The following is a 15,433-nucleotide window of genomic DNA, read 5'->3' as shown; positions in this document are numbered from 1 at the left end:
CTGTTACCAATTTTCTGTACACATTCTTTTTATAACTTTATGAATATATTAAAGGGGTAGTTCACTTTGATGTGGAAATCCTAGAATCCTTTATAATTGCTCATTAAATGAACAAAAGAGAATATTTGGCTTTACATGAATGTAAACAAATTGATACACATATTGAGGAGGCACAGTTTTGATGGATCTCTTATGCTGTCAGCCTACATTAATTCCAAAAATAGTTATTATTTAACAAATTATCCTGCAAAATAATGAAAACTCTAACTCTAATGTAGAACACTGTGTCTACTTAATTTATTAAATTACTATAATAAATCATCATTCACATTCTAGAACTAGCATTATTTTGGATGTATTTTTAAAGAATCATAGTATCAAATGTATACAAGTTCATATGTAACATATATGTATGTTACAAAAGTTCCATTTGATAAACAGTATATTGCTTACAGCTTGAGAGAAAAGAGACTTGTGTAATTTTTTTTCATCAAATGGTTTGATGGAAACACTATATCTTGAACTGTTTCTTGTTAAAGCACCTAATATACACAAGCATTCATTAGCAATATTATCAGAAAAACAGTTTCAAGATCTTTTCTTTAGAAGGTGTGGTAGCTGTGTTTTCTTCAGAATGCATGGGCATCATTTAAAAAAAAAATTACAAACTCAGCTTCAAGACTAGGCATTGGATTGAAGCTTCAGTCCTTAGAAGGGGGAACAAAATACACACTGGAGGAAATACAGAGACAAAGTGTGGAGCAGAGACTGAAGGAAAGGCCATCCAGAAACTGCCCCATCTGGGGATCCATCCCATATACAGTCACCAAACCCAGACAGTATTGTGGATGCCAAGAAATGCTTGCTGACAGGAGACTGATATGGCTGTCTCCTGAGAGGCTCTTCAAGAGCCTGACAAATACAGAGGTGGATGCTCACAGCCAACCATTGGACTGAGTGCAGGGGTCCCCAATGGAGGAGTTAGAGAAAGGACTGAAGGAGCTGAAAGGGTTTGCATCCCATAGAAAGAGCAACAATATCAACCAACCAACCCCTGCCTCCTTCCACACACCCCGGAGCTCTCAAGGACTAAACTCTCAACCAAAGAGTACACATAGAGCGACCCATGGCTCCAGCCACATTTGTAACAGAGGATGACCTTGTTGGGCATCATTGGGAGGAAAGGCCCTTGGTCCTGTGAAGGTTTAATGTCTCAGTATAGAGGAATGTGAGGGCGGGAAGGCAGGAGTGGGTGGGTGGGTAGAGGAACACAGGGGGAGATGAGATAGGGGGTTTGTGGAGGGGAAACCAGGAAAGAGGTAGCATTTAAAAAGTAAATAAAGAAAATATCCAATAAAAGAAAAGAAAAGAAATAAAAGGAATAGGTATTGGTTTAAGTCATTCCCACTGTTTTCCTCTAAATAAGTGTTAGCTCATGGGGGAAGCTTCCTTTCAGAGTGGCTTGATATACTTAAGTTTTATTTATTTATTTACTTATTTATTTATTTTTTAAGCGCAGAATCTGAAACTTCCAAAAGTGTCCTGTCAGCAGCAACTAGCATCAACTGAATTTGATGCTTTTATTTGGGCAACTTTGTTCACTTTGCCAAATGAATTATATAAGTTAAGTCCTCCAAAAGCTTTACAATATAAATACGAGGAAGGTACATCTTTTTTGGCATTTTGGGGATTTTTGTTTGTTTGTTTATTTTGTTTTGTTTTTGTTTCTGCTTGTTTTAAAGAGGAAGGAGAATTTGAGCATAATTCACGACAGCTGCCTGCCTACCTCAGCCAAGGCACAAAGGAAATCGCATCTTGAGGAACTCACAGTATCTTAACTCACAGTATCTTAACTCACAGTATCTTAACTCACAGTATCTAACACCACCCCAAGGCTTATGGATGTTTCTCTGGGAATAAATTTAAAAGTTAAATTATGTGTACTCAGAAAACTTGGTTTCCCCAGAGTTACTTACATAAGCAGCCACTGTCTTGTCATAGTAGACAATGGCAGCTATCATTAACATATTGTCATATGTTAAGATCATAAGACCAGGATCTTAATGGTACTGTTAAGTAGTAGCATTGTACACACTGAAACTAAATTAAGATTAAAAACACATATCCTCAAGTTTACCCTTTGTTATTATTCATTTAAAAATTATCTAATAATTTTGTTAAATACAATGCAATTTTACTGCTCTTTAACATTCTAAGTGCTTCATGTAGCAAAAGTAGTTATCAAATAAAGCAAGAGTTTGAGAGATTAGGTAAAGTATTGGTACTGAGCCTGCCTTTGGGACCCTGTGAGGCTATAAGGTCTGTCAGCATCAGTACATTACCTGCAACATTTCCATGTTACTAAATTCTGCTCTAGACACTCACAGAGGCTATTTTACCCAGCCACAGAAAACAGCATGAAATACTGCCAAACCCTAAAAACAAAACATATGCACATAGGAGACACCCATCCATATTCAAATAGGGAATTAAGAGGCACTGTGATATATATTGATACAGTTTATAGTTTATGAGGCAAACTCATTAAAGACTTTCTTATTTAAGGAATCCAGATGATAGAGCTTGTGATAAATATAAATGTGCTTTTAATTGTTCCTGGGGCTCAAAGTGGGGATATCCAAAATCCACCTGGAAGTGGTAAAGGTAAAAATTTAAAAGAAGGAAATAGCAAATTAAGTGCTATCAACTTGATTTGAGTTGATTATAATAAGGTTTAATATGGGAGAGGCTCTAGAATTTTCACTGACTGGGCTGACAGGAAAACCTAGATTTAGGGTGTTCTTAAATTTAGATGTAAATTATTTTTTTTGAATGGAAAAGCATTGTATAGCTATCAGATAGTATAGTCTTCAGGGAGATACCTACAATTCATATTACAAAGAGGAAATTATATATGGCTTAAAATGTTAAGCAAATTAAAATATGAAATGTAGTACATTTTGGTTGAAATAAAATTTTATTATCAAACATCTCATTTAGAATACTTTTATAAAAATAGAATAATATTTTATGCCTATAATATTTTAGGCATAATTATCTAGGCTAAAATTTATAAAAATAAATAGCAGAATATATATCTTCTTAATGAATATTTTTGACTCATACCTTCAGTTAATTTTTAAAAGACACTTAAAGATTATCCTTCAGAGTTACAGAAACAAAGTTTGGAGCTGAGATGAAAGGATGGACCATGTAGAGACTGCCATATCCAGGGATCCACCCCATAATCAGCATCCAAACGCTGACACCATTGCATATACTAGCAAGATTTTATCGAAAGGACCCAGATGTAGCTGTCTCTTGTGAGACTATGCCGGGGCCTAGCAAACACAGAAGTGGATGCTCACAGTCAGCTAATGGATGGATCACAGGGCTCCCAATGGAGGAGCTAGAGAAAGTACCCAAGGAGCTAAAGGGATCTTCAACCCTATAGGTGGAACAACATTATGAACTAACCAGTACCCCTGAGCTCTTGACTCTAGCTGCATATGTATCAAAAGATGGCCTAGTCGGCCATCACTGGAAAGAGAGGCCCATTGGACACGCAGACTTTGTGTGCCCCGGTACAGGGGAACGCCAGGGCCAAAGGGGGGGAGTGGGTGGGTAGGGGAGTGGGGGTGGGTGGGTAAGGGGGACTTTTGGTATAGCATTGGAAATGTAAATGAGCTAAATACCTAATAAAAAATGGAAAAAAAAAAAGATTATCCTTCATGTAATAGTTCAAGTAGGGCAACTGTTTATTTTATCCACCTTGAAAAATAGGCTATTCCATTTTTCATTTAGATACCATCAGAGCAGCTTGGTTCTGATACATTTTCTTCTAATTTTAATGCTCCTGTACTCTTTTGTGAAATAATTTGTATCAAGCCTATATACAATACCCAATAATATTGTAAAATTATTCCTCACATTCATGATTCGGATGTAACAAGTGGCTGTTTCTTGTGAAACTGCCTATGCCATTAAAATTCAATGGCATCGATTCCCTTCATCCACTTTATCTGGCTAAAATCCGTTAATTCCCCAGCCCCTGCTGTTGGGGATCTCCAGGCTCATCATACTTAACCTCTGCCGAGCCTTCTCAGAATGGAATTTGTTTCACTCCATTCACAGCTTCAATAGCCGAGCAAGCCACACACAAGTATGCACTGGTCTTTTACCCTGAGCACACTAATCTGATTGTTTTTCCACTCTACAAACTCTGGGTCAACAATCAAGCTGCCGCCAGAAACTAATTAATTTGCAAACGGGCTTCTGTCTTCACAGAGGGAAAGCTTTGAGTTGGATGTCAGGGAGGCCAATCACACCATGGTTACAGGCATTGTCATGGTATCTACTTCTCTGGGTAAATCTCTTGCTTGATGCCCTGCACAGAGGACCCAGATTACACAGTCTGCAGTAAATCCCTATTGAGGACAACAAGGCTCAGAATGCCGTGACACTGGAAGAGGATATTGGGACAGACAGGAGCAGCAGTCATCAAACTGATTGTAAACCAAGAGGGAGAGAAGTGAGGGGAAAATGAGAAAAAAAAGGAAGTAGGCTTTAAACAATTTTTCTAAGCTATTCTTTCATCTTTTTTAAATATAATTTTACTTTAAAATCTACATAAACATAACACTAAAATACCAAAACTAAATAAACCAAATAAATATAACCTTAGCTTCTATTCTTATCATTCTATATTAGCCTGTCAATAGGTGACTCAAAATTGAACAATACATCAAATTTGAGAACACCGTTGTTTAGACTATCTTACAATGTCTTAAAATAGCATATCTTAAATGTTTAACTTAGATATGTCTTTATAAACAGTTAAAAACAAATCAATTTTGTAGCATGTGTATGATAATGTGCTAAGTTTTATGTAAATAATTATTCACCATTATTGATTTGTTCACATAAAACTGCTTTAAAGTAAGATACTTTTTATACTAATGTAATATAGCCAATGGGAGTTTGGTCATGTGACTATTTGCTAACTTTTTTACTTTAAAAGGAAGGCATGTTTAGTAATTTTATTGAATTTATATTCTTTAAAGGCTAGAACAATTTCTTGGTGTATATTATAGATTATACTATTGTAAGATATGTACTCTTTGTAAGATACATATTTTTGGTAATCAATTCATGAGAAAATACAATGTGTGACAATAAGGGCATATTTAGCACAACTATGACTATTTACTCATTTAAAAATAAATATATGAAAACCCATCATTCATATTCACAATACTGCACACTGTCGCACCAGTACTTCCAATGAAACACGTGAAGAAAACCCTGAAGTTGTAACTCGAAAATTAAGAATTTTGCTAAGAATTTTGTATATGTATATAACATTTGTGTATATTTCTAAATATAAAATCCAATATGCTGACTCAGTATAATGATAGTGTTATTTGTATGTATATGATTAGATGATTTCTGGTTTAGTTTAGCCCCAACTGACCTATGTATTACATCACTATTACATCAGGGAAGAGGGGATGAAAAGGCTGTAACAGTCAGAGGGCTAGGATTTCCCGACGAGAAGAGTGCATTTTGTAAACATGTCAGGGAAATTTTACCTATAAAGTCTCCACAATATGAGTGCCTAAACATGAACTGAACAAGACTATAGCAACGCGCATGGAAGCATGGAAGAGGAAATGCTCCTGGCCCAGCCCTAGAAAAGGAAGAAAACAACACACCCTGGGAAAGCATCCTCCAATTGTTTCTCTGGCTTCTTTGTTTGTTTGTGTTTTGCTTGTTTGTTTGTTGCTATTGTGGTTTTTCTTTTCTTTTTAGTAAAGGAAATCTTAGACTCTGGATATAGCATCTTTTTATATAACCACAAGTAAGGCTGATGCAGAGGCTTTCCTCCAATGGTCAGAAAAATATACTCATTTACTAACGCCCCTGAAACAATGGAAAAATGAAATAGTGAAGAATTCTGAGCTCATATAAAATAGGTAATTCATCTTACTTATTAAAAAATGCTATTGGACCTCTGACATGGCTTATATCTTCAACCGTGTTAGAATTAAAATTGTTTATTAAAAGTGTTTTACAGGCGATTCAGGACTGGGTCTCTGGTTCCAATATTAATCTGAGCTCTTGTAGTTTATTTGAAGTCATGTTTCTTGGTTTTATTTTTCTAAAAATGCATCCTGTGGAGAAATTTGAATCTTTGGAGAATGTGCAATATCCTAGTCTATGACCACAGAGGAAGTTCTGCTGGTTCCAATGAGGGCAGAGCATCCTGGTACGACCGTGAGACTGGGAAAGGAAGTGGAGTGATGACTCACATACCATTTCAATTACAGGAGGGAAAAAAAAGAGAGAGAGAAACGAAAAGAAAACAAGCAGGCCGGTTTATCCACAGGCACGATCCTTTTAGGAAATTCCACTAAAAGAAAACAGGTCTTCCTGAAATGAATGGAAAAGCCTCACACTCTGGGCATGTAATTAGGTCTGCTTGTGTTCACCGGGCTGGGCTCTCTCAAGGATCTTTGTGGTTTCATTGTACCAAAGCCAGATCAGGTTGCCCTTTCACCCTCTCTCCAGTAAAACCACTGACAGAGAGCTCTACACATCTTCCCAGCGTTCCCTGGTCAAAGGAGTGTGCTACAGGACAATGCCAGCTAGCATGGAAACCTTGCTCTGACTCAGAATCTCTGTGCTCTTTATACATTGCTCTGCCTCCTTTTTCATTTTGTAGTAACTATAGGACGTGGTCAGTATTACCTTTCCATCACACATAAAGGTCAAAGTCAAGGAGAAACATCATTTTAAAGCTGATGGATTTTCGTTGAAATTATGCAGCAGTCGTTATTAGTCAAGGACATGAACGATGTGGAAAACAGCCTTCATCAAATAAAAAAAAAAATGTGGGCTAGGCATCCATCTATGCTAATGGATGGCTAAAGAATACAGTAACTAGATAGCCCACTAGGCAGCGGAAATTTGTTTTCTAACCACAAATATATACAGAAAAAGCCAAGTTATTTTCTAAATTATTGGAAGCTGAAATTAGAATTGATGGTTAAAACTAAAACATATTGGAAGAATTTATGACGTGCAGAAGGAAAACATGACTTTTAGCACATATCAAACCAAGGTTGTACATATTTGAAATCAGAAGTTATTTTAATCACTAGGAAACTGAAATTCGGGTTTGGTCTTTGGTCTAAAGCACGAGGTCTATAACATACGAATTTGTAAAAGAAATATATAGGTTTCATATATTTTAATTTTTTAAATGTCAATGTATGATTCTTTCCAATTCTTTCTGATTCAAACTAGACTAAACATATTATTGGTATTATTATAAAACTAGTTTTTTTTTTTAAAGAAGCATTAAAGTAGTGAGGCTATACTTAAAAACTCAAGATATTTCAGGATTTATTTCTAGATAATGGTATTTTTGCTTTTCTTTAGCATGAGCAAAAATTAAAGGTCACCTAACATTGATTCATTAGTTCACCCAAAGACATAAAGCAGTTTGTAAAACGCAAAGTGAGATATTCACTCAAATTATTTCAATGCCCTAAAGACCGCTGAACATTGTCTCACAAGGAAATATATAATATCTGGCAACAGAGGTATTCTGTAGTCTATGGAGATGTCTCAAAAGTTATTCATTTTATGCACACACAAATGTGTAAACATTATGTTTCCTTTTTTTTTTTTTTTTTTTTTTTTGAAATGCTATCTGATTTCTCCAAGCTTGTGTTTCCTGGTCCTCTGGTCCTGTCATGAACACGCCTGCATCCCCACACTCACAACAATCTGGTTTCTACACCCTGTCAGATGGAACCTTTCTGTTAATTTGGAAAAAAAAAATCAGTTCTCACATTTAGTGCTGAGAGACTGATAACTGAATTCTCAAATGAACCACACATTTTCAGAGATGAAGTACAGAGCTGCGGACAATGACTCTGCTTTCCCACAGTGTAAATTCTTCAGAGTCAGCTGTCAACATGTGTGTGTGTGTGTGTGTGTGTGTGTGTGTGTGTGCAGCATGAAAGCAACTTTAGCTTGACGACTTTTTCCTTAAGGCCATAAAAATGAAATGGATACTATGCTCTCTTTTATTCCATGTTCTAATCAGATTTTGTTTCTCATGGACAGTGAAACCCTCTAAGAGCACTAGAGCTCTTAGTAGATCAAAGACCCTTTGTTCCTGAATAAAAAAACAAAACAAACATTTTCTCTCCCACACAAATATTTCCATTTGAGAACAGACCAGATAGTGATGTCACACAGGGGATTTTCCTATTCATTTTGCTCTTTCACATCATTCTAGCTGTAATGATTGGTGGTAGATAGTCAACAATTCTCTCTCTGTCTCTCTATCTCTGTATCTCTCTCTCTCTCTCTCTCTCTCCCTCTCTCTCTCCCTCTCTCTCTCTCTCTCTCTCTCTCTCTCTCTCTCTCTCTCTCTCTCTCTCTCTCTCTCTCTCTCTCTGTAAACATGCCCTATCCTCAAGTCATAATATCCTCTGTCCCTCACTGGGATTTCCAATTTCTCAGAGCATGCAAGCATCTCAATATTTACTGTCTTGCTAGTAGGTGGAAATTTAACTCTCTGTCAATGCCCTTTTATTACTGTGAGGTTTATACTCAGTCATGAATAGCATCATGATTAGGTATAATTAAAACAGCAGATAGCAACTTTTGAAAAAAAAAAAAGGAAGCAAAATTTGAAGAAGTCTTGGAGAGCAAGAAGTAACTTGGTTTGACAGCTTTGTCAATTTCATGTATAGTGGAAAATACAGATTCTAAACGGAGATGATGAAAAGCCACAGAAAATCAGAGGTGGACTTTGAAAACAAGGTCATGAGGTGGATTATTGGAAAAAAGTTAAGATGAAGTCAGCTGACAGTAGGGGAAAATCTTGAGGATAAAAGTCCCAGGAAGACAGTAAACTTGAGCATACATAAAAGAAGCATTTTTTTTTTACATGGCATAATGGATAAAAATTCCAGTTTAGAAAAAAGAAATATAAGAAGGCTGGATAGATGACTCAGGAGTTAAAAGTAATTTCTGTGGTTCCTGCTAGGTGTGATGGCCTGAATTTGATCCTCAACTCCAATGTAGAGGAAGAAGAAAACCAACCCCTCCAGTTTCCTGACTCCAAAGAGCTCACATGCTGTGGCACGTGCACACTCACACATATATGCATGTGTACACATGCAATAAATATAAAAATACTATAAAATATAAGAATACCAAAATAAATGCAATATAGGAAAAAGATGAGGAATAGGGTGACTGGAGGTCTATTTTGTGCTCTGAATGATCACTTTGAAGGTACTGATTAAAAATAATAATGGTTCTACCCTCCCCTGAAGGTTCCCTGAAATCTTGATGTGATTTTTCTTTTGAAATGGGCAAATGGATGATTGAAGTAATGCTGTGGGGGAGGGGGGGTTGTGTTCCCCAGAAGTGCTGTGGATGCTCAGAGTACAAGAGCCTAGCATCCTTCTGAAAACATAGATGAGCATGAACCATAAACTTATACTCATCAAGGAAGCCTGTGCGATCAAGTCAAACTCCAAATGCGAGAATTAGAAATTAGCATCATTATTTCATGTGATTAAGAAAACAGGAACACAAAATATAGATTAATTCATAGAAGCCACTGTCTTAGTATCATATAGAAAACAATAGAAGTATTTGACTATTTCATGGTTAAGTCAATAATCCAAACATAATAATAATAATAATAATTATATATATATATATATATATGATTTAAGTCTAAGTCACAATATTTTTGCTTATTTAAAGTTATAAATTTGCATATTTTATACAATGCTAAAAAACCTTAAATACTAAGAAAAAGTGAGAAGCAGTTTTCAAAAAATATCTTTCCGCCAGCAGTTAAGGTAGTAGTGCTTGTCCCCGGGGAACCTGAGATCTCATTGCAGATCTACACTGTATTGGGCAAATGTACGTCTTCTTTCACTTGCCTATAAAATAAGATTGTTTGTTTGTTTGCTTGCTAGTTTTTTTGAGAGATGTAAGAGTCCTTTGACATTTTGAAAGCACTGAAATGTACTTAGCAGTGAACAACTTTAAAAAAAAAAAACAAAAAATAAAAAATAAAACCTAAGACAAACCTTGGAACGAGGCTTTCAAAGCAATGACGAAACACATGGAGGAAAACAAAGACTATCCCTGAGCTATGTTGTAGTGTCGCTGTAAGACGGTATCTTTTTTCCATTGACTCCCTTCCGTGCTTCTAGCCAGTTTCTTTCTTTCTATAGTTGATTGGTGAGAAACTTGATATTTGGCCCAAAACAAATACTTCCTTAGTTTTTAATCTTCTTTTCTCTTTTCCTCATTTTCTCACACCCACAGTCATGACACCACCACCATTATCTTAACAGCCGACTAAATCTAGAGGAGATTTGTGTCCCATAAAAGAAAGTCTTTTCAGTGACAATAGGTGACATGTCCTGTGCCTGTGATTGCACACACCCAACCTACCATTGAGCCACCGGGAGTCATGCTGCTCCGTCCTGATGGGGTGATGGTGCCCCAGTGTTCTGAAGATAGCGAAGTCCCGTCCCATGAAGTCCGCAGCAGTTCCAGAGTACAACTCACCGTCTGTGTGGTGACCGAGGGAAACCAAGAACACATTATTAATTGAAGTGAGGCAAGAAAAGCAAAGCAGCAATAGTTAAAATTTTGTTAAAAATTTCATGATAAGACAAATGTTATTTCCATTATTATGCAAAACTACTTGTATTTCATCCTTGGGTCCTAAAAGCAGGAGTCGATAAAATGATCATTTCGGTGATGCCCATTCAGTAACAAGTTAGGAAATAGGAATAAAGTCTGATTCAGTGAACATAGCCAAACATGAATTTTGGTATTTTCGTCATTGATGAACTTACAAAATACGAGAGTCAAAAATTATATTCATCTAATAGTTTAGTTTTGCATTGGTGAGCCACTTAGGGCTCAAATACCTCATTTTGCAAGGTGAAATATCTAAAAATGTCATGTGTATAACTTATTTTATTGGTAATTACATATTTGGTATACTATTTTTTCATTGGAACCAGTGCATAGTATTTTATTATAAAAAGGAATATTTTTCTTGAAAAATTTTCTTGATTTTTTTAAATTAATTTTTACACTGGTGCACTGTGAGTTTGTATGTGTGTGTGTGTGTGTGTGTGTGGGGGGGTGTTTCCCTGTGGATAGGTACACATTTCTCTACGTGTGTGGAGGCCCAAACTTGACCTCAGATGATGTTCTCCATTCCTTTTCACTTTGCCCTTACTGAGGAAGGGTCTCCCGAACCTAGAATTTACCAATTCCAAAGAGTTAGCTAGGTGACTTCCCTGAGTTCTTCCTGACTCTGCTCATTGTGTGCTGGGGTTACAGATGGCTTTTATAGCCCAGGGAAGATTTTTCTGTGGGTTATGGGGAACTCAAAAACTGATTTCCCGGTCAGGGTATGGTGGCGCACGCCTTTAATCCCAGCACTTGGGAGGCAGAGGCAGGCAGATTTCTGGGTTCAAGGCCAGCCTGGTCTACAGAGTGAGTTCCAGGACAGCCAGGGCTACACAGAGAAACCCTGTCTCGAAAAACAAAAACCAAACAAACAAACAAAAAAAAACCAACCAAACAAAAAACAAAAAAAACCCGGTTTCCCGCTTGCCACACTATCCAGCTATCTCCCAAGCTTACTTTGTATCTTTGAATGTTTCCAGTATAGAACAAGTTTCACACTGATATAAGACATTATAAAGACCAAACCTAAATCCTCACTAGGTCTTCAGATTTAACAAAGCTGTTGAAGAATAAGCCATTCTGGAAACCCCAGATGGAACTCAGTGAGTTCAAGATTCTATTCCTTTCGGTGTTTTGCTACAGGAACTGCATGGACCCTCAGTCACAGTTTAATACTGAAAGAGTCATTAACAGGAGCTAAACACAAAAGGCAGAGATGGGAGCGGGACAAGAAAGAGAAGTTCCATTAGCTGAGTCCCATTCTGTGCTTTCCAGGCAGCCAGCCTCTGCCTGGATGTCTTCAAATGATCTCATTCAGGTCTGTTGACATCCCAGAGAGAAAAAAGTGTTGTTGCCCTGTTTTACAGTTCAGGAAGTCCAAGGTAGTCAGCTTAACAGTTAGGGAGCCAGGGTGAAGGTTTAAACTCAGGTCCTTGCTTAGTTGTAAGGCTACCATGCTAAAACATAGACCTTCTTATTATAGGTGATGGTTACATAGAAGATGTAACATCTTTGTTATTTTTGCTTATATTCTAGGTGGCAAAATACCCTTCTCTTACTTTTTTAGTTGTTGCTAAGCAGACATAGAAGACCTCGTCTGTGCCAGTTAATACATTTGAACATTTTCAGCATGTGCCGCAATTGTGCCATAGTCTGTGGCTTTCTAAAATGATCCATGTAGTTTTGAGTTAACATAATGCCCAGCAGCTTATGTTTGGGAACAGGTAAGGGTAACAGTGACACAAAACTGAAGTTTTATCATTTCTGGGTTATTTATAAAGTAATCAAATTATATGTTGATTCTTGACCATAGTGTTAATATGTATTTTTGATACACACTAGTGAAAATATGAAGATATATACACAGACACAGACATATACACACAAACACACACACACACTTTTTTTTTTCCTGTCTGGAGTAACATTACTGTTGATACATACCCTTGAGCCCTCTCTGTACAATAAGCCACTAGTGAAAGAAAAGATGGAATGTGTCCAGTTTTGTTAAGTTGATGGTAGAATAATATACTCAGAGTTTGGACACTGTCTAACCAGCAAGAACTTAAAGCATGGAAATTCACATGGAAAGGTTGACGGCTCAAAAACAGTACATCAGATGATGATACACAGCGCCGACAGATATAACTCAACTATCTAGAAGGCGCCAAAGACCATGAGAACGATTTGAGTACATGTTCGCTCTGTCTTAGTGGTAACCTTTTAAAACTGTGTCTAAAGGAAGCATAATTTACTGGGATGAATGAAAACAGCTCTATGGCCTCCACATCCACCACAGATGACTTCCCTGGGAAGTGTGTATTAAAACCAAAACTTCACATGCAGTCTAGAATCCCTGTTCGCAGCTCAACCTGAAGTAACAATGTGGCTTAGATCAGCTAATGTCTTGGATTACAATTCCTGAGAAGGGCGTGGTGAGGAGAAACTGAAAAAGGAAAAAAGGAATTTCCTGATGAAATTGCAGCATTTCTGGCTCAGGTGAGAAGGGTGACATGAATGTGTGCAAGTATCAAAGAAATGAAAAGACCAGGCTATTATGTTGTTAACACCTTAAGCAAATTCTACTCTCAGAGGAGTGGGTAATAAGAAACAGAAGAAGAAGATAAGTTTATCTCTCTCCTTTTTCATTCCCAACCCACACTACAGGAATGAGACCCAGAGTGTAGATACAAGAAAAGTTCGACATCTTCCCTCCTTACTGACCACTGTCTAGAGAGCAGCACGTGTATTCCAGCTTTGCTCTATAGGTTGTTCTTTTAAAGTTTGTTCTTTCCTGTAATGATGTGTCCACATGGCACATTTTTAAAACATAAAACTTATAAGGCACCAACCATGTTTCCTAGCTTCCTCATGGACAGCTATTATTACCTGTTTTGTCTGATCCTCCTTCACATACTTTCAGAAATGCACAAACAGTCAAAGAGCAGCACTCTATTACACTGCAGTATTTAACTATCCCAAGAAGTTGGTAGAATCAGCCAAGCATACTATTTTATATAGCAGAGAACAGAAGCTCAAAGAGGTTCAAATAATGTTCTCAATTATATCTAACCACGGTAGGGAGTACCTTTTTTTTTGTTCTTATACCCACTGAGAGCATGTTTTAATGCCAAATTATGTTCTTTCCTAAGGTAAGGCAGAGTTCCAGCTTAAAGTAACACCCCTTGCTGATGGAATACTTCTAAATTATTAGTTCTTCATTGCCTGGGAGAAATTTCACTGAGAAAACAAACTGCTCTCAAGTTAGCTATTCCTTCATATCATGAAAATGTGAGTTACTATTTAATTAGTGTGGCAAGTACTAGGTTTTATTCCTGTGCTCCGTTCACACCTGGTATTTATACTGAGCAGGGGAACAAATGCTATCTTTAATAAGGATATTTTAAACAAAGTCAAAAAATACTTGCAGGTGGAGGAACTAAGAGATATTTTAAAAATAAGTTCTGCTGTAAAACCATTATTTAAAAAATTGAAAAATTAACTTTATTAAGGTGACTTAAAAATTTTAGAGCATGTAATTGGATTTGGGCACTTTTGGTAGCTATGCCTTTATCAAGGGAAAAAAATCTAGTTGTCTGTAGTCAACATTTAAAAACCTATGGCAATTTGCAGAGAGGTTACTAAACTTTGGTAGTTTGTATAAACTCCATTTTTAAGTGTCCTTGGCTTTAACATTTACTATTGGTTGAACAGCTTCATACTGGCATTGCAAGTATAAATACCATCTGCTAAGGATAATATCTTCTGCTAAGATAAATTCAGAGATGTTTTGAGTGAAACCCAGATTTGGAGAAAGAAGTGCCCTTGTACTTTCTGTTTTATGTGCTGAACTGAGGAGGAAAACTCATTATGTGAGAGGCTAGAACTCCCACACGCCTACCTTCTGATCTGTAAAGTACCTTCTTTACATTTCAGTGTGCTTAGTATTCTAGATCCAAAGTTTGGTTAATGAAGAAATATTTGTACTTAAAAGACCTGTAAAACTAATAAATCATATTAAAACTAAAATTTATATTAAAGCAGTATAACAGAAAATACCTAAAACGTCAATAAAGGGGATTTTACGTACTCTGAGGAGAATTTGTAATACACATCTAAAGCAAACAGCCTCAGTAAAAATGTTATAGCTATTGAATGAAAACAGTGTTTCACGGGAGGCAATGACGGCCAGTGGATAAAGCCACTAGCCACCAGTCTGTCCACTGGAGTTCAATTCCCACAACTCACATGGTAGAAGGAGAGAAGCAACTCCCGCCACTCGTCCTCTGACCTCCACATGCACTCTGTGCTGCTGCAGCACTGGCATCCCCAACACACCAAATTCATCAATAAATATTCAAACATTTTCAATATATCGTTGTGGGCATGTTAAGGGATTTTACCAACAATGGAAGGGGCTGTTACTACTTCTGCCTGTTGTTTTTAAGCTGATTCAGAATTTAATTTATTTTGGTTCACTAATAAGCATTTCATTACTCTGAACGTTTCTGGCCACATTTTGCTGTGGTGGGTATCTTACGTCTAGACTCTCGTGGAAAGCCTGAACTTCTGAAAGGTCTATTGTTCTTTCTCAGACACACAACGTCATGCTGGACTTCTTTCTCTCTCTTTTCCTTTTCAGCAACCTATACATCTTTTTCAAAGAAACCCCAATATA

At 36.9% G+C, this 15,433-nt stretch overlaps 1 protein-coding gene across 7 annotated transcripts in view; it reads right to left on the bottom strand.

Moving 5' to 3' along the window:
- Positions 1 to 15,433, bottom strand: part of Sema3a (sema domain, immunoglobulin domain (Ig), short basic domain, secreted, (semaphorin) 3A) — a 478,664-nt gene that overhangs the window by 69,812 nt on the left and 393,419 nt on the right. For all 7 annotated transcript variants that reach the window (XM_006503557.4, XM_011240665.3, NM_001243072.1 and 4 more), the window contains 1 exon segment: positions 10,501 to 10,620. In XM_006503557.4, the coding sequence (XP_006503620.1) occupies positions 10,501 to 10,620 (120 nt within the window).

This window comes from Mus musculus, chromosome 5 (assembly GCF_000001635.26).
Source record: "Mus musculus strain C57BL/6J chromosome 5, GRCm38.p6 C57BL/6J".
Classification (NCBI taxonomy): Eukaryota; Metazoa; Chordata; class Mammalia; order Rodentia; family Muridae; genus Mus; species Mus musculus.
The sequence above is the reverse complement of the archived record's forward strand: the minus strand, read 5'-3'. Positions and strand labels throughout refer to the sequence as shown.